Below are 20,465 nucleotides of genomic sequence, written 5' to 3'. Positions count from 1 at the left end.
ACAGCCAACGAGATATATCAAATCAATTCCACATAGCATCTTTGTGACAGTAGGTATCTGCATCTGATGACTCTTTAGGGCTCTGACGAGTGCACAGGAGCTCAAACAGAGGAGCAGGAACCCGTGACCAGTTCGTCAGAATATCGTTTACATACAAATGCTTCTTTAGAAGACTCAGATGCAAACTTTGAAGATTCAGGCTGTCGCAGAAAGCTGATGGACATCGATCAGGAAATGCTTGGTGCATTGAGAAGCCAGCAAGAAAGCTGGTGTGCAATATCATAAAGAATGGAGGAGCCCTATTTGAATATTTTCCAAGGCTTTTTGAGGGCACAGAGACCATTGTACAGAAACCAAGTGATCAGATCCATCAGCATCACAGTGCAAACCCCACCCCCTGCCTTGCCCTAATGGGGCCTCCTGACATCACTGATAGCTTCTACGGGAGGACAAACTGATTACCTTCTTTCAAAAGAGCCGACGATTGTGGCTTCAGCGACTTCCAGGGCATCACATCATTTCTGCATGTACCAGCAAGGTGTGTGCACATGGTCCCATAGGAACGGCAGCTGCAGCCCTTGTTCAAGATGATAGCATGCCTGCTCCTCTGTCAGACACACAACCAGTGCTTCTGTGAGTGTCAATCAATCAGTCAGCCCAAACTAGGATAGTTCAGTCCGAAGACAGGCCCTTGAGGCCCAGAGATATTCAAGGTCATCCTCTAAGGATCCTGAAATATCCCCAATTGAAGCTCATCAATCTTCTACCAGCCAAGCTATATCCATTGGAGAAACATTTTATAGGAACACAAGGATAGAAAAATGAGTATCAAATCTGTGGTTGTCCTTTAAGTAAAAAGGCCCAACAGATTAGAGTAAAGGAATGTTGTTGAATGATGCTTGTTAGAAAGTCGCATGGCTATTGCTGAAAAAAGAGACATGCTATCAAAACTCAGCAGGATAACTTGCAAGATTTTACCAAAATGTAACGAGGGAACAACAATGTATGCTCCATGAGAAGAGAGTGCTGATTGGTTGGCAAGTGGACTCTGGTGGAGGCGCTGTTAGCTGCCCAACTTAGTTGAAATTCAAACGAGTCAGGTTGTCTCTGATTGGTTGAGGCACTGCCCTGCGAAATGAGCCAGAGTTTAGTCAAGATGAAAAGCTTTAATAGCATGTCTCTTTTTTCAGCAATGCTCAAACTCTGCACTACGAAACGGCAAGCTGTTTCACTGTTGGTGAATGGGGATGTGAGGTCTCAATGAGCTGGGGCTGGATTCTCCGACCCCCCGCCGGGTTGGAGAATCGACGGGGAGGCGGCGTGAATCCCGCCCCCGCCGGCCGCCGAATTCTCCGGCACCGGGGATTCGGCAGCGGTGGGAATTACGCGCGCCGGTCAGTGGGACACCCCCCCCCCCCGGCGATTCTCCGGCCCGCGATGGGCCGAAGTCTCGCTGCTGTAACGCCTGTCCCGCCGGCGTGAATCGAACCACCTCCCTTATCGGCGGGACTGGCGGCGCGGGAAGGCTCCGGGGTCCTGAGGGGGGGGCGGGTTGATCTGACCCCGGGGGATGCCCCCACGGTGGCCTGGCCCGCGATCAGGGCCCACCGATCCGCGGGCGGGCCTGTGCCGTGGGGGCACTCTTTTCCTTCCACGTCAGCCATAGCCTCCACGATGGCCGATGCGGAAGTGACCCCCTCCCCTGCGCATGCGCGGGGATGACGTCAGCAGCCGCTGACACTCTGCGCATGCGCAGACTTCCACCAGCCGGCGAAGTCCCTTTGGCTTCAGCTGGCGTGGCGCCAAAGGCCTTCCACGCCAGCCGACGGGAGGGGAACCACTCCGGCGCGGGCCTAGCCCCTCAACGTGAGGGCTTGGCCCCTTAAGGTGCAGAGAAATCCACACCTTTGGGGTGGCCCAACGCCAGAGTGGTTCACACCACTCCATCCCGCCGGAGCCCCCCGCCCCGCCGGGTAGGGGAGAATCCAGCCCCTGATCTCTGAAAGTTCAGGCAAGTAGGCATTGCATTACTTGCTACACTACCTCCATCTCATCATCATCTTCCTCTTCTGTTTTCTTCTCCTCATCCTGCACTTGTCGCTGCCAAGGTAGTGGTAAAGGTTGGTCCCTGTAGTGTGCAGATGAAGGCAATTATGGATACCAGCTCAGGCATGTACTGCAAAGCTCCTACAGAACAATCCAGTTAGCAGAAGTGTCGCTAACAGCACGCCAGCTGTTCCTTGTCAGAGCACAGCCCTAATTCTAGGTCTGCTTTGGAGCTGTGTGTGAATTGTTGAGCAGTCATAAGCAATGTCCGGAGGATATAACCCTCACCACCCAATAGCCAGCTTATAACTTGGTAGCTTAATTGAATTAATGGTAGCATGGAGGACTGGCACCAGATGAAAGAGTCATTACTGCTGCTGGGGTATCGGAAACAGACCAGCTTGATGCATTGCCCATGGTCACATCTCACCTGTACTTTGAGGCACTGGAGCCTTCCAATTTATGCTGGGCTAGTGCGAAATAATGACCTGTAAGTACTGTACAGTCCCTTTAAATGGTGATGGTGAGTTAGCACCACTTTATGCTCTGCAACATCAGTGTGTGGCAAATGAATCAGTGGGGTGATGGAAGCATTGTTGAGTGGGTCCTGTAGGAAGCATCTCCAACATCAATTATAATTTTGCCTTCAAATGTTGCTAGTATGTGACTCTACCATCAGCACAACATAATTTTCAATCATGGTTGACAGCGTATTTCTGGTCAGACATCTGTGAACGCTTTCTACCTGCCATATTTGGACTTCGGATCGGTAGTGCCTGAAATATAGGTGCTGCAAATCCAAATTTCTATTCACCCATCTCAAATATACCAGGAGGCTTGTCAAGGCATGGTGCACAGAATTACAAAGGAAAACAAAAATACAAAATAAATCATGAAACTTGATTTGCCACATGGGAAACATGAAAGTCAACTTTCATGTGTAATTTGAACACTCTGGGAGTCTTGATTTACCCATGAAAGACAGGCTTTTCTGCAATGATGCCAAAAAGGCAAAATGTCCAGCATGCAAATGTGACATGTGGATGGCATTATTGTATTTGAATCCCAGGATTTACCAACATTGTAAAGACTGGCCTACCCTTCCAAAAATATCTAAATAACACCATTTAAAAGGCTATTCAGTTGTAAATATAAAGCCTCAGCACATAATCACACTGGAATGTAAAAATCGCATATACCACAACAGTGCATTTGCAATAAAATAACCTCGGAATGTTGTCAGGGATTTTTCTTCAATGCAACAGTCTGTATCCATGACTGGAAGACCTGGACAATATTCAGGCTGGACTAATAAGTGGAAAGTACATTTTCACTACACAAGTGACAGACAATGACCATCTGCAGAAGAAATTCTAACCACCACCCCTTGATGTTCAAGAGCACCACCATTGGTGAATCCTCCATCAACAGTTTTAGAGCCATCAGTAACCAGAAACCTCTGGGCCAGCCAGCCACATAAACACTGTGGCTACAAGAGCAGGTCAAAGGCGAGGTATTTTGTGGTGAGTAGCTTACTTCCTGATTATTAGTTGAATATTAATTAAATCCATTTTATGCTGGTGGTGGGCATTACGTGGAGATTCACTTGTGCTCTCATAAGATTTCCTCACTGTGATTGGGGTTCTTTGTCGAGAAGATATATGTTTGTAATGTGAATCTTTAAATAAATCTTATTAATGTGTGTTAAATCAGACTCTAGTTCTACCCTTCACCAACTGACTTTTTGGACTATGTCACTAACTCCCCAAAATCTTTCCACTATCTGAAAGTCATAAGTTAGAAATATGACAGAACACACCCCACTAAATGCCTACAGCTTCAACACTCAAGAAGCTTGACACCATTTAGACCAGTCAGCTTGATTGGCAACCCATCCGCCATCTCAGAAATGTATTTATTCCATCAACTACAGATGTACCAAAGCTGTGGGATGTGCCATCTACAAGATGCACTTCAGAAACTCGCCAAAGCTCCTTCAACAGCTTGTTCCAAACCCACAAACCTGGTCTCCGAGAAGAACATGGGCTGTAGGCACACAGAAATACCACAATGCACATGTTCCCCTGCAAATCACATACCATCCCGACTTGGAACTATATTGCCATTCCTACATTATCATGAGGTAAAAATCCTGTAACTCCCTACCTAACAACATGGTGTGTGTACCTAGATGGACTGCATTGATTCAAAGACAATTGGGAATAGATGATGAATACCATCCTTGCTATGAAACACCCACTTCCGGGCAACACGGTGGCCTAGTGGTTAGCACAACCGCCTCACAGCGCTGAGGTCCCAGGTGCGATCCCGGCTCTGGGTCACTGTCCGTGTGGAGTTTGCACATTCTCCCCGTGTCTGCGTGGGTTTTGCCCCCACAACCCAAAAATGTGCAGAGTAGGTGGATTGGCCATGCTAAATTGCCCCTTAATTGGAAAAAATAATTGGGTAATCTAAAATTTAAAAAAAAGAAACACCCACTTCCTCTGCTTGAATAAAAATATCACCAGGTTTAGCCAAACTTACTTCTGCCAGTACATTGAGCATGTGGAACACCAGGCTATTAAAATATTTTGTTTGAGGTTGACCAAATTGAGTAGCCAAATTTTCTGAGGATACTTAGGAAAGCAAGTTGTCAGAAGGACACAAAGAGACTGCAGAAGGATACAGACAGGTTCAGTGAATGGGCAAAAGTTAGACAGAGGGAGTATAATGTGAGGAAATATGAAGCTGTCTAGTTTGGTGGGAAGAATGGAAAAACAAGAATATTATTTAAATGAAGAGACGCTACAGAATGCTACGGTACAGAGGAATATAGATGATCTTGGGCGGAATTCTCCAATAATGGGGCTATGTCCCCACGCCGGCGTGAAAACCAGCGCCAACCATTCAAGAGGAATTCTCCCCCTTCTAGGGGGCGAGGTTGCTGCCGGAGTAGTTCCCACAGCTCCAGCCGGCGCCGAATGCCCACGCGAGTTCGCGCATGCGAGAACGGCCGGCATATTTCCATGCATGCGTGGAACGGGCCACATATTTCTGCACATGTGCAGGGGTTCCCTTCTCCTGCCGGCCCCCGGGCAATATGGCGGAGCCCTACAGGGGCCCGGCACGGAGTAAAGTAGGCCCCCACGGAATCAGTCTGCGGTAGGCCCCAATTGCGGGCCAGGCCACCTTGCCCCCCCCCCCCCCCCCCCCCCCCCCCCCCCCGGGGTCGGATACCTTCGCCCCCCCTCCAGGACGGCCCTCGCGCACTTACCGTCCAGGTCCTGCCATGCGGGAGGTGAGTAATCCACGCCGGCAGGAATTCGGCCAAACCCGTCGGCCACTCGGGCCATCGGGGCCCGGAGAATCGCCCGGGGGGGGGGGGGGCGGCGGCGCTGTCAGTGGGCAGCCGAAAACGTGCCGTAGAATAGGGAGGCCGGCGCGGGGTGATTGGGTGGAAACATATAGGATTTTGAGGGGCCTCGACAGCTGAGGTGCCGGGCAGAGATGGTGCTCGACAGCTTAGATGATGAGAAGATATTTTCCCTCCTGGGAGAATTCAGACTTAGGGGACACGTTTTCAAAATGAGCGGTCTTCCATTTAAGACGGAGATGAGGAGAAATTTCTTCCCTTAGTGTGGTTAATTTTTGTAATTCCCTTCCCCAGAGCGCAATGGAGGCTGGGTAATTGAATATTCAGGGCTGAGTAAGACAACTTTTTTTCATCTGCTGGGGTGTCAAGGATCGTGGGGGACAGGCCAGAAAGTGGGGATGAGGTCAAAATCAGATCAGCGTTGATTTTGTCGAATGGTAAGTCAAGCTCAAGAAGCTGTAAGGCCTTTTCCTGCTCCTGTTCTCATGACCCAAAGATTATTCAGAAATCAAAGATCCAAATCAATCAAAATTTGACATATTAACATTACAACTCTAATAACTCAAAAGTTAAGATTGATATTGGTATTACTTACCATATTGATAGCATTCACTGGACCAATGCTATTTATATACATGTCAGTACCAATTATTGTTGGCTTCACTGGAATAAAACATACCAAGTTGTCAGGATTAGAGCTCTCATTTAGAAATTAAATTTTGAAAAAAAAATGCACATGAAATTTTGAAAAAAAAAGATTAATTTAAAAAATTGCATAAATGGAGGTTCAAGTACACGTACCTCCTATATCAGGCCTGAGTTTATTGTCATACCCTTCCAATAAATTGTTTAAAATAAGAGTAACATCGCTTTCATAAACTTTTGGAGTCAATACCCATGTTTTGTTAAGTATCAAATCTTCATAGTCTTCATCTTCATTTTTGCCAGAACTTGGAAAATTAAGAGATAAAAAAATACAAAGAAAAAAGTCACCAATCAATAGTGAGATACATCGGGAATGAAATATTCTTTATTTAGGAGATTCACTGCCACAAGCCAGTTATGTCAGATTTCCTACCCACAATTTTCACATTACATCTGCTGTTTCACACAGTGTATTAGTGCAGCCAGAACAGAAAGAGGAATAATAAGGATATGTGAGAATGCAACCAGCTGATGGTGAGAATGCTTCTGGGGATTACTTCATTCAATAATCAGAATGCATAGGAAAATAATATGTGAAATAATTAATTTATGTACAAAATTTAGATTTGCGATATGGGATGCTCAATGACTATGTAACATTGACATTCTTCTAGAAACTTCATAGGCCCCCAACCCTGAACAGCCAATCTTGACTCTATTTTTTTCCCCTGGTCCATCTAAATCTGTGACTCTTCTGTTGCCCTTTGTTACTTCTGACAGTTTTCAATTTCCTGACCCTCATTGTCTCCTCTTCGCAATGGGCTGCCAATATCTCTACACCACCATCCCCCACGAGGACAGTCTGAAGGCTCTCCATTTTCCCTTGAATGGTCCAACCAGTTTCCATCCCCCAGCACCCTCCTCTTCCAGCTAAACTTAAATAATTTCTCATTTAGCTCTTCTCACTTTCTCCAAATATGAGTGATTTCTGGCTGTGCCTGCCTTTTTGTGAGAGATGTGGAAGACTTCTTGTTCCAGTACTCAGGTCCCCTCCCTCAACTCCTTTTCCAGTACATTGATGACTATTTTGGAGTTGTTTCCTCCTCTGATACTGAAGGGGAAAATTTCAGCTTTGGTTCCAATTTCCACCCTCTCTTACCTTCACGTCTATCTCAGACACTTCCCTTGCCCTCCTCAACTTCTCTGATTCCATTTCTGGAGAGACGCCATCAGCAAATATTCACCAGAAACCAACTAATTTTCCACAGCTCTCTTGGCTATATTTCCTGTACAGTTCGATAAGGGCTCCATTCCATTTTCACAGTTTCTCCATCTTCATCACATCTTTTCTCTTGATGCAACATTCCACATTAGCGTTTCTGAAATATCCTTCTTTTTCCTCAACTGAGGATTATCCCCCCCCCCCCCTTCCCCCCCCCCCACCATGTATGACAGGGTTCTTGACTTTCTCCATCCCATTTCCCGCACCTGCTTTCAACCCTTCCCCTCCCTCCAAGAGGCATGATAGGATTCGCTTTGTCCTCACCTTGCACCCAGCATCCTCTATATCAAATGGATGAAATTCCACCCTTTCTGCCACCTCCAGCATCATGTGCCCAAACCCATCTTCCCTTCCCCTTCCCTTTCGGTATTCCAAAAGACAATCTACGACACCCTGGCCCACTCCTCAATAACCCCCAACAGCCCATCACTGTCCCACAACACCTTTCCATGCAATTGCATGAGATATAACACCTACCCTTCTCATCGTTCAAGGACTTAAATACTCCTTCCCCTTGAAACTGCTTTCACATTTTTACACCATATTCCCTGCTCACAAAACGGTCTGCTCTGCTCTGTGGAGACCAAACGCAGATTCGGTGACCATTTTGTGGAAAACCGCCATTCAGTCTGTAATCGTGAAACCGAGCTTCTGTGAGTGGTCATGTTAATTATCCACCTTGCACCCACGCTGAAATCTCTGTCCTTGGCTTCCTGCAGTGTTCCTGTGAAGCTGAATGTAAGCTCAAGGAACAGAATCTCACCTTGCACATTCCAACCTTTTGGACTAGCACTGTGTTTAACAATTTCCAACCTCTCTGTCCTAACCTTTGCCCTACATTTTATTTCCTCTTCCTTGAATGTGTTGATTTTAATCTCACTTTTCTTGGGCTGGATTTTACAGCACCCTGCCAGCCGTATTTTCCACGGGAGCCCAAAGTGTGTTGGTTGTACAGCCCAGCTCCTTCCTGCCCACCCCGAACCCATTCCCCAAAATACAGAGTGTGGGTAGGCCGTGCACCCATCCTTAGGCCTGAGAAGACCTTAACTGCTCAACTTTGATCTCATATCTCATAGAATTTACAGTGCAGAAGGAGGGCATTCGGCCCATCGAGTCTGCACCGGCTCTTTCAAAGAGCACCCTACCCAAGCCCATACCTCCACCTTATAACCCAGTAACCCCACCTAACATTAAGGGCAATTTGGACCCTAAGGGCAATTTAGCATGGCCAATCCACCTAACCTGCACATCTTTGGACTGTGGGAGGAAACCAGAGCACCCGGAGGAAACCCACGCACACACGGGGAGAATGTGCAGACTCCGCACAGACAGTGACCCAAGCTGGGATTTGAACCTGGGACCCTGGAGCTGTGAAGCATTTGTGCTACCACTGTGCTACCGTGCTGCCTCTATTAAGTTACTGTGAAAAGCCCCTAGTCGCTACATTCCGGCGCCTGTTCGGGTACACAGAGAGAGAATTCAGAATGCCGAAATTACCTAACAGCACGTCTTTCAGCACTTGTGGGAGGAAATCGGAGCGCCTGGAGGAAACCCACGCAGACAGGGGGAGAACGTGCCAACTCCGCACAGACATTGAAACAAGCCGGGAATCGAACCCGGGACCCTGGTGCTGGGAAGCAACAGTGCTAACCACTGTGCTACCGTGCCACGCTTTAAAACAAACTAACTTGCAAGAAGTTAGTGGGCACTCAATCTGCCTCACTGTCAGGAAGGGTTAAGCAGTGGAAGGTGTGTCAGAGTCTAAAGCCTGATTTTGAAAGAACTCATTTGAAAAAAATGGGAAGGTAGGGGGGGGGAGATGGGGGGCACATCATTCAGGGGGTGACCCCCCCCATTCCACCCCAAAGATGTCACCCTCCTGTTGTCCCTCACTGCCAGCCCTCCAAAGGCTAACCCCCTTTCCCCCCTGCCTCCCTTTCCCTAAGCTCTCCAATCCCTTCCTGCCCTGAAAACCCCAGGACTTATTCCAGGTTGGAAATTGTTGAATTCAGTGCTAGTCCAAAAGGTTGGAATGTGCAAGATGAGATGCTGTTGCTCGAGCTTACATTCAACTTCATAGGAACACTGCAGGAAGCCAAGGACAGAGATGTCGGCGTGGGTACAAGGTGGAGAATTGGCATCACTCTTCCTCCTTTGCATCCTTCCAGTCCCACCAACAGCTCCAATTTCTGATTTCAATTGCCACGAGGACTGTGAAAGTTGATGGCCGATCAAATTCATCGGCAGTTCTCAAAGGTGAGACTTTCTGAGGGGGCGGATGTCTGGCCCTGAGCCGGTATAGCCTGCCCACAGCGTGATGCCACTGAGGGGAAGTCTTTTAAAGAGTTGATCCGTTTGAGACTGACTTTTCTTCTGAGGTGGGATGAGTAGTAGCTCCCGACCCCATGGAAAATCCAGCTCCTTGTCTTTGAAGCTGTTCATTATTCTGCTTTTCACACCTCCTCAGGTCCATCTTTTGTTTCCTTATAAAAACAAAATACTATGGATGATGGAAATATGAGACGTAGGAGCAGAATTAGGCCACTCGGTCCATCGAGTCTGCTTTGCCATTCAATCATGGCTGATATTTTTCTCATCCCCATTCTCCTGCCTTCTCCCCATAATCCCTGATCCCCTTATTAATCAAGAACCTATCTATCTCTGTCTTAAAGACACTCAGTGATTTGGCCTCCATAGCCTTCTGCGGCAAAGAGTTGCACAGATTCACCACCCTCTGGCTGAAGAAATTCCTCTTCATCTCTGTTTTAAAGGATTGTCCCTTTAGCCTGAGATTGTGTCCTCTGGTTCCAGTTTATCCTAAAAGTGGAAACATCCTCTCTACGTCCATTCTATCCAGGCCTCGCTGTATCCTGTAAGTTTCAATAAGATCTCCCCTCATCCTTCTAAACTCCAACGAGCACAAACCCAGAGTCCTCAAGCGTTCCTCATACCAAGGTCTTCATTCCAGGGATCATTCTCGTGAGCCTCCTCTGGACCCTTCCCAAGGCCAGCGCATCCTTCCTTAGATACGGGGCCCAAAACTACTCACAATATTCCAAATGGGGTCTGACAAGAGCCTTATACAACCTCAGAGTTACATCCCTGCTCTTGTATTCCAGCCCTCTCGACATGAATGCCAACATTGCATTTGTCTTCCTAACTGCCGATGGAACCTGTACGTTAACCTGAAAAGAATCTTGAACAAGGACTCCCAAGTCCCTTTGTGCTTCTGATTTCCCCATTTAGAAAATAGTCTATGCCTCCATTTCTCCTTCAAAAGTGCATAACCTCACACTTTTCCACAGTTTATTCCAGCTGTCATTTCTTTGCCCACTCTCCTCGCCTGTCCAAGTCCTCCTGCAGCCCCCCTACTTCCTCAACACTACCTGCCCCTCAACATATCTTTGTATCATCTGCAAACTTAGCAACAATGCCTTCAGCTCCTTCTTCCAGATTGTTAATGTATATTGTGAAAGGTTGTGGTCCCAGCAGCGGCCCCTGAGGCACACCACTAGTCATCGGCTGCCATCCTGGGAAAGACCTCTTTATCCCCACTCTCTGCCTTCTTCCAGTCAGCCAATCCTCTATCGATGCCAGGATCTTACCCTTAACACTATGGGCTCTTAACTTATTTAACACTCTCCTGTGCAACACCTTGTCAAAGGCTTTCTGGAAATCTAAATAAATCGCGCCCACTGGTTCTCCTTTGTCTAACTTCCTTGTTACCTCCTCAAAAAACTCTAACAGATTGTCAGACATAACCTCTCCTTGATGAAGCCGTGCTGACTCAGTCCTATTTTATCATGCACTTCCAAGAACTCCGCGATCTTATCTTTAATAATGGGCTCCAAATTCTTACCAATGACCAAAGTCAGGCTAACCGGCCTTTAATTTCCCATCTTCTGCCTCCCTCCTTTCTTAAACAGGGGTGTTACATTAGCCACTTTCCAGTCCTCTGGGATCCTCCCTGCCTCCAGTGATTCCTGAAAGATCACCACCAATGCCTCCACAATCTCCTCAGCTATCTCTTTTAGAACCCTGGGGTGTAGTCCAGGTGATCTGAATCTGAAATAAAAGCAAAAAATGCTGGGAAAAGTAAGCAGGCCAGGCAACATCTGTACAGAGAGAACCAGAGTTTAAAGTTTTGAGTCTGTATGTTTCTCCTATGGAAAGGTCATACACACTCAATACATTAACTCAATTTCTCTCTCCACAGACGCTGCCAAACCTGTTGGATTTATCCAGCATTTTCTGCTTTTATTTATTTTGTTTCTTTGTTTGTCCCATTACCTTGGCTCTGCTCCAACTCATCTGTCTCAAGTCATTTGCCATTGAATGTCTCCCATCATCCACCCGATCACGGACCTCCCATTTTGTTAAAAAAACAGAAGATGCTTCAAGTACTCAGTAGGCCAGGTGACATCTATGGAGGGAAACAGAGTTAACTTCTCAAGTCAGTAACCCTCCCTTTTCTTCTTTTTCCACCCTCCTTCATTTGACCTATTTAAAACTGATTATATTTCTCACTTGTCCTAGTTCTAATGAAAGGTAATCCACCTAAAAGGTTAACTCTGTTTCTCTGCTGTTTCTCAGGCCTGCTGAGTATTTACACCATTTTCTGTTTTAATTTAGTATTCACTTATTTTTCATGTTGCTGTGCTTCTTCAGATAACTTTATCACTTAAGACTTATTTCATACCAACACATGAAAGTCCTTTGAAAGTATTACTAAATACCCTTGATTGATGATTCATATTCCTTGCAACTAAATTTCAAGTGACATAATGGAAGTTATAATTGAGAAAGTCTTGTATTTTACATAGTGTCTTCACAACCTCAGGAAATCTCAAAACACTTTCTAACCAGTGAAGTACTTGCAAAGTGAAGTCACAGTTTTGTTGTTGGAGAAATGAGAGCCAGTTTGTGCACAGCAAGGCCCCACAAACAGGAATTAAATCATGAGCAGATGATCCGATTGTGATGCTGGCTGAGAAATAAATTTTGACCAGGATATGAGGGAAATATCTGCTGCTCCTCTTTGAAATAGTGCCATGTGAGCTTGTACGATTATCTGAAAGGGGAGATGCAACCTCTGACAAATATTTCATCCAAAAGAGAGTACCTCTGACAGTGCAGCCCTTCCTCTGTGCTGCATTGGAGTGTGCTGAACTGGAGTGTGAGATTTCTTTTATGTCTCCAGAATGGGCCTTTGTAATTGCCATGCAAGATACTGACTTAAGACATGTGGTCATCAATGAGTATATAACATTGGCTTGAATATGCATGACACGGTAGCATGGTGGTTAACACTGTTGCTTCGCAGTGCCAAGGTCTCAGGTTCGATACCCGCTTGGGTCACTGTCTGTACGGAGCCTGCATGTTCTCCCTGTGTCTGTGTGGATTTCCTCCCACAAATCCCGAAAGAAGTGCTTGTTAGGTGAATTGGACATTCTGAATTCTCCCTCAGTGTACCCAAACAGGCGCCTGAGTGTGGCAACTAGGGGATTTTCACAGTAACTTCATTGCAGTGTTAATGTAAGCCTACTTGTGACGATAATTAAAGATTATTATTCTTAGGATAACTTAACCACTTAATTTATTTCACACCAAAACATAAATGTGTTTGCAAAGTAGAAATGTCATTCTCTGAGCAATGGCTACAAGGCATTATGCAAACAAATCTAAAGGTTTTGGGTCAATTGTTGATACATAACTAAAAAATGGACTCAAAACTGTAGTTTTGAATAATATATAGCATGGTGTGTGCCATTATTGAAAGCACATCAGTAAAATTACAACTTCAGTGTTTATTTCAATATGGTCAGTACAAACTTCAGTAAGCACTACATACCTTATTAACATCACTATATATAAATTGGAATCATTCTATCAAATAATATTGGCTTATGATAATAGTTATTATATTTTCAGGGAAATTAGAGACTGGAACATGTCATAGTTAATCTTTGGTATCCCTCTTTGTTCTGTAATAGACAGTGTCACCATCAATGATTCACATCATTGAAGACTGTCCCCTCCCCGCACAAAATTCAGAGGTCTCAGAGAGTTTAATTTAGCCACTGCGGCAGCCATCGCCTGTTTTGGTGATTACTGCACACGCTAAAGGAAAAAGTGCCACCATATGAGCTTGTGATCTTTTAAAAACTATATAACAGACACAGTCACTGAGTTAATTAGCAGGCCCAAAATGATCTTTCCTTTATACTTGACAGGCAGCTTGATGTTATCAGAAAGCAAAGCGTGTTAAAAAAAAATAAAGTTTAGGTTTAAGATCATCAGATTGTAAATCTCAGCCCAAAAGAGCAGAGTTGCTCATAAAATATTGCATGAAATAAAATAGATGTCTCGGTGTTTCTGTAAAAATATAGATTATAATACATTATACTTTCTCATTTTTGAAAACTGTTCAATGTGTAACATTTATTCAACATTTCCATGCGTTTTTATCTTTTCCTAACTTTGAATCATACAATTGCTAGTGTAGAAGGAAGCCATTCGCTCATCGAGTCTGCACTGACCCTCCAAAAGAGCACCCTACCGAGGCCCACGCACCAGTCCTATCCCTGTAACCCCACCTAAATGTTTGGACAAATTTAGCACGGCCATTCCACCTAACCCTCACATTTTTGGACTGTCGGAGGACACCGGAGCAACCGGAAGAAACCCACACAGACACAGAGAGAATGCGCAAACTCCACATACTCACCCAAGGAAAACTTAAAGAAAATACTTCCAAGACATGTGTGTGGTGGGATGGGAGAGGAAGGGTGATATAGGGAAAGGCAGCTCTAAATTATCCATTTGTTGTGGTTTAGTATCCAAAGGCTTTGGTTACAAAGAAAATTGGTTGTCTTCTCTTTCCTTGCAGCATTTTAAAAAAAAATCTAATAAAATTAATGCATAATCTGGCCCAGGCCACAGATTACCAACATGGTTGAGAATGGAATGGTGTGATGTAAGGCCACTTTTCTGTTTTCATCAGGCCATCTATTCAATCCACAAAGGGCAAACTTTTTTCTATTGAAAAATAACAGGTGTCCTTCTCTCCAATCTCTACATAATTGTTTAACTGCACGTCCCTACATTACTGCCTCTGCAATGGAAATCTTAGCACAGTATGATGACACCTACGTGTAGTCCTCTTCATGACCTATCTATAAAGTCCAATTTTAATGTGTCGCCATCAAATCAATTTAATCTGGGACTTCTCTGTAACCCCAATGTTGGGAAACCTGTGTTGCGTTGTCTAACTTTGCAAATGTATTTATCTTTTCAATTGTTGGGGACAGCCACAGGTGACATATTCAATCTTTCAAGCGTGGGAAGAGATTGGATGCATCATTCACCCCAGCTCCTGCCCTCACCTCACCACCAATAAACTTGGGAATCCCAAACGTCAGGGCGGCTTTCCAAGGCTGGTATAAACCTGACAGGGCCTGTGTCCCATTAGAGCCATTCGTAAAACACTTGGTGCCACTGCTCCATCTGATCGCCCTTTGCGCTCCATTGGCTGGCTGGACGATGTGCAACCTGGATTCATGGAGACTTTCACTCCATGCTGACAGCTGTCAAACAAAGCAGCTACATGTCTTTGTGTGTGTGTGTGTGTGTGTGTACAGGCACGTGTTTATGTAACTGGGTGTAAGGTATGTCAGCCCCAGTGCCCTTTATTTGTCAGAATACGTGACTGAGAATGCATATTTGGTTGGACGACTGCCAGGTGTGGGGCAAACTATGACCTACAGGGGAGGGCATGGGAAATAGGCGGTGGGGGGGGGGGGGGGGGGGGGGGGTTTGTTGCAATGGAAAGCCTTTAAACGGGGACCGAGGAAGCTGTGATCGAACAACCGTCCTTTCTGGCGTCCCCTGCAAACCATCCCATGTTTTTAAAAAAAACATAGGAAGAGAGAGGAGCCATGCAGAGGAATCCTATGATCCCTTTCTCCGCCACGAAGGCTATGTGGGCGATGGAAGCCGAATTCTGCCCCAGGCTTGCAGGGGAATGCGATAGAGAGTTTGACATGTTACAATATTTCAGGAAAAATAAACACACATAAAGCCAAGTTGAAATTTGAACAGTCCCTATGACCCATAGCAACGGAACTGTGGAACACCTGATAGGAAGCTAAAGCCTTCTCGTGAATGCAGTAATGGGGGAGGAGGGGGGGTGGTTGAGGGGGTTTCCAATTCTAATTCTATTCTGGAAAACGCTAAGGCACAGGCAAAGCGGAAAACAATTGCCAACTACTCACCAGGATGGAAGACAGGCGATCAGAAATGTCCAGAAGATTACCTTGCTGAGGTAAGAGGCGTTATTGGACGCGATGGGACACTGGAGATGTATTTTGCGGGAAGCCATCTCTCGTTTCATCCGTGTCGTCGGCTCGGTCCGCTCACCGCCGATATCCACTCAGAAGCATAGCACAAGGCAGCTTCAACTTGGTTCTTGGCGTGCGGCAAGCGATCGGCAGCCTGCTGAAGACAATTTAAACGTCAGATCAGACAGCAACCCCCCCCCCCCCCCCCCCCAAAAAAAACCCCGTCTCCCAGGGAATGACACATTTACAATCGGAACTAGTAGGGAAATAAGTTTATTACGCTTTACACCCAAACATTTCATTTAATTTCGATTGCAAATCAATCTCGGAGACGGGAGCACCGAGGCAGGTTTCTTTAATGTGCTTTGGAAAATGGTATCTTTATTACATGTGCATATTTACCTTATATTCCGGGTTTTTTTTTTAGAATTGTGACATTAATCCAGACATTACAGGAACCTTCCCTTTGAAACCAATAAAATCCACGACGTTTCCTGTGGTAAATATACCGTCACAAGCCCCAGTATGGTTCGAGACGCTGCTGATTTGGCTGTTTTTTTTAGCTTGGTATTATACGTAGCTGCTCTAACTGTAATGGATGCGATTCCACGTGAAAGCTAAAGAGAGAGGTAGAGAGAGAGAGAGAGCAGTACAGAGGGCGAAGTGTGTCATAGCAACCTCCTGTAATCCAAGTTTAAACACACACTCAAGAGCCTCAATCTTAACCACATTCCCCTCGTATCCGAGGGAGCCTCAGGCAGGAAAGGTGGTGATTTTGCAGCACCTATCCGCTCCCAACTATTCCCAGACAAAAATCACAGCAAATTCCTGTGCTCTCCTCTTGCTTTTGGTGCTGAACGCATTCCAGTGGTCTGTTGAGCCACTTCAACGCTGACTGACATCCACTTCTTGCTACTGAACAATTTCAAGTCCAGTCCTATTGTCCCTGTGACCAGTCTGCTCGCAGTGTGATCCCCAATGGCAGACAGGGACAGAATGAGCGGGTTTATTTGATTAAAGAAATGCCTCTGAAGCTCATTCCAACCCCCCCCCCCCCCCCGAACCCCAGCTTCCCTTTTCAATTTTGACTGAGATGATCTTTTCAATTTTAGCAGGTTTGCACTTAATTTAAAAAAATACACATTGTTCAAAAAAAAAGTTAATTTGTTAAGTTCACTTTAAGACATGACAGCAGCTCTCCAAGAACACAAGCTCTGGATGATCACTTGGGATGGCTATCACTTGGAATGGCTTTATTTTAATTATGTTTACCTGGATAATGTAAAATTTTGCTCCAGCAATCATGACATTTCTAGACATCTTCCAGTAAGAGACAATATAAAATAAGAGATAGAATTCTTTCTTGTTTGTTTTTGTATTTTTAAAATAAATTTAGAGTACCCAATTCATTTTTTCCAATTAAGAGGCAATTTAGCGTGGCTCATCCATTACCCTGCACATCTTTGGGTTGTGGGGGAGAAACGCACACAAACACGGAAGAATGTGCAAACTCCACACGGAAAATGACCCAGAGCCGGGACCAAACATGGGACCTCGGTGCCGTGAGGCAGCAGGGCTCACCCACTGCACCACTGTGCTGCCCCTGAGGGATAGAGTTCTTAAAGGGATGTTTAGATGCATAGATCATTGAAGATGGCAGGACAGGCGGAGAGAGCAGCTAATACAGCTATATAGTATTCTGGGTGTCATTAATAGGGGCATGGAGTACAAGAGCAAGAAGGCAATGCTCAACTTATACAAGATACGAGTTAGACCTCAGCTGGAGTATTGTGGGTGCCACACTATCGGAATGATGTGAACATATTGGAGAGAGTGCAGAAGAGGTTTACAAGAATACTTCCAGGAATGAGAAACTTCAGATATGAGGAGAGGTTGGAACTGTTCTCCTTGGAGAGAAGAAGGCTAAGAGGAGATTGTTTACTATAAGTACGTTTATTAAGGTTTTACATTTTGACAAACAATGCAACAAAACCACAAAAATGACATAGCACAACAAGCAAACAAAATGCTCAGCATACATAAATACGGGGGGGGGGGGGGGGGGACAGGATAACAGCAGTATAACTAGCTCAATACAATCATTCAATATAAATTGATGCCTCTATTGGCCCATGTAGCCATCTAAGATGGCCACTAACAACACAAAATGGAAGACTGCAAAGAGTGCAGGGAAAAACGGACATGGTAAAGAGCAAACAGCTTGCAGAAGCATTAAGCATTGAGACACTTGCAGAAACCGGTTTCCCGACAGCTGCAGAGTTCAGGCAGCGCTGTAAATGGGAAAGCCGTTAACATAGTAATGAGGTGATACCGGGCAGTCCCAGGTACAATGGATACAATTAGGTATCAATTGATACTTTTAATAGTGAACCAGACACGCTGGAGCCAGCGAAGCCAGGACAATGCATCCTAAGAACTGCCCCAGCCATCAAGGAACGGCTCTAGGATAGGGGGGTTCAAATCATATCGATTGGGAAGAGGCCCAATCGATCCCCAGCAGGTGAGGAAGCCCGCCCCAAGGGGCGCGGACCTCCTGGGACCTATTAAAGAAGGTCCCGCACATGGTTCAGTCTCCTGTCTCCGGTCTCCGACTCCAGCCTCCAGACCCCTGTCTTTTACACCAGCCGTCGAGCAGCAGTCATCAATAAGTAAGTGCCAAACGATGATCGCTACTTGACCCCGGCATTACTTATACCCTTGCCGACCGATAGTGACCCGAAGCTTGCAGACCAGAACGGATCGAAGGCCTTGTTCCCTGACCTCGCCTGTTCCTTCTTAGATAAGTATTAGTCGTCTAGTGGTAGAAGTAAGTTAGTCTTTAGCGTGTGCATGAGTATTATTATAATTGTGTTATAATAAACTCTAATTGTTTTGGACTTACTAATTGGTGTACAGCTTTATTGCTTTGAACTTGACCTTGATACTTGTGATAGTGTATTTTACGGCACCTGGCGACTCCAGAGCATAGAAAGAGAAACAGAGCCAAGTGAGTGTTAAGCACACTTACTCAAAATGAGCAACATCCAACCAGAGACCAAGGGAGAAATAGGATAAGGCCATGAAAATATGGTAAATGGTGGACCTTTCCCTCGCAATTGGCACAAGAGTTCAGGGTAAATCTTTCATGCCATGTTCGGTCTTGCACCAATATTTATCTCCCTCAATGTTAACAGCACCGGAGGCACCAACGATACATCACAATCTCCTGTCCTCGGATACTGGAGCGATCTGCACCCATGCAGGAATGAATCACGGATTCTGTATACCTCCCTTAAAAAAAAAGGAAACTTACAACAAAAATACGCGAGAGCCCCAGTAACGACCAGGAATGGATCACAGGATAATAAAGGATCTGGACCCCACCATGGGGCTGTATTTCCTTGGTGCACACCCATCACCCATTAATGAAGAAGAGAACAAGCTTCTCATTCAAACAGGAAAGCATCCCGAACATTGGCAGCAGCGGGGTCAACAGGATATCAACCAAAATACAGGACTCTGCTAAACCACAGCCCTGGGGCACAAAAAAAATCAAAATTCAGCCTTTCAGGATTTCACTAATAACTGCGTTTGAGTACATCCCAAGCTCCAGGCGGCAATGGGATGCCAACCACAGAACTGACCCTGACCTAGCCCAGAACATTCTGACAGACTGGAATCAGCCTCGGCCCTCCAGCACATCCCAAAACCTACACCTCAGCAGATCCTGCACCTCATCAACCACACCCAGGGCAGCCGACCACCCACATTTACACAAAAAAAATTACACCAGCCCCAGCCGGGATGTTGCCCTCACTGAAGAAAAAATGAATCATCATGACACCCAATAATTGGGTGCCCTGGAAGTGTGGGTTGAATTCCTCCTCCCCAGTACAATAAGGGGAACCTCCCATAGACCACAGGACTGGACCAGGATTTATAACAGCACACTGCTCACCCAGATGAAGAGAAGAAGAAAAAAACCCAAAGGGAAGAAAACCTGAGCTAGGATATTAACCACCGCCCCACACTGCACCCCATCACACAAAGGATATCAAGGAAAGTGATAACGTTGCCTCAACAGAGAAATAAACACTGTTTCCACATGGAAACTCCAACCGGAGTCAGACACTCAGGAAACAATCATCTAGACCATTTGGAGGAGGGTGCCTAACCCCCCACCCCCCCACCCCCCCCCCCCCCCCCCCAACCCCATCAAACATACCCCGAAATGGGTGAAGGTCTCTAACAATGTTGATAAATGGTAAATAGCCTCACTTTTCAACAAATCGGTCAAGGATTAATCAAACCCAGCTCGGTGTGCATCTCCACTCAATTCCTCCTATTCTAATAGCTCTAAAGACAAAGACCCCCAAAAAACTCCAACATCGAGGAAAACTTAGAAGGAACCTCATCCTCCCAGGATACATAATCTGCCCGGCCATCAAAGGATTCCTTAATTCAAAGTAAAAAGAAGCAAAATAAAGATTCTATATGGTTAGCTATAACCGAGGGGCCATCCCAAATCTCAGTGAGGACTTAACCCTACCACCAAATTCCAACCAACCACCCTCACCCTTTAAAAAATGTTTTAAAATTCATTACGGGATGTGTGTGTCACTGGTTAGGCCAGCATTTATTGCCCATCCCTAGTTGTCCTTCAGAAGGTGGTGGTGAGTTGCCTTCTTGAACCATGCAGTCCTTGAGGTGTAAGTACACCCACTGTGCTGTTAGGGAGGAAGTTCCAGGATATTACCCCAGCACCAGAGAAGGAGCAGTG

The 20,465-nt window shown here is 45.7% G+C and overlaps 1 protein-coding gene across 4 annotated transcripts in view; it reads right to left on the bottom strand.

Moving 5' to 3' along the window:
- The window catches only part of LOC119965350 (gamma-aminobutyric acid receptor subunit gamma-2), a 172,119-nt gene extending 155,619 nt beyond the window's left edge, over window positions 1–16,500 (bottom strand). Inside the window, exons 1-4 of one of the 4 annotated variants that reach the window (XM_038796000.1) lie at window positions 16,088–16,500; window positions 15,620–15,839; window positions 6,221–6,369; window positions 6,015–6,082 (exon numbers count right to left, since the gene is read on the bottom strand). In XM_038796000.1, the coding sequence (XP_038651928.1) occupies window positions 6,015–6,082; window positions 6,221–6,369; window positions 15,620–15,738 (336 nt within the window). In that variant the 5' untranslated portion in view covers window positions 15,739–15,839; window positions 16,088–16,500. Of the gene's footprint in view, window positions 1–6,014; window positions 6,083–6,220; window positions 6,370–15,619; window positions 15,843–16,087 lie in introns of all 4 variants that reach the window. The other 3 variants (XM_038795999.1, XM_038795998.1, XM_038796001.1) reach the window with 3 other exon arrangements.
- Window positions 16,501–20,465: the final 3,965 nt, after the last annotated feature.

Source organism: Scyliorhinus canicula, chromosome 4, assembly GCF_902713615.1.
Source record: "Scyliorhinus canicula chromosome 4, sScyCan1.1, whole genome shotgun sequence".
NCBI lineage: Eukaryota > Metazoa > Chordata > Chondrichthyes > Carcharhiniformes > Scyliorhinidae > Scyliorhinus > Scyliorhinus canicula.
This window is presented reverse-complemented; position numbering and strand designations above follow the sequence as displayed.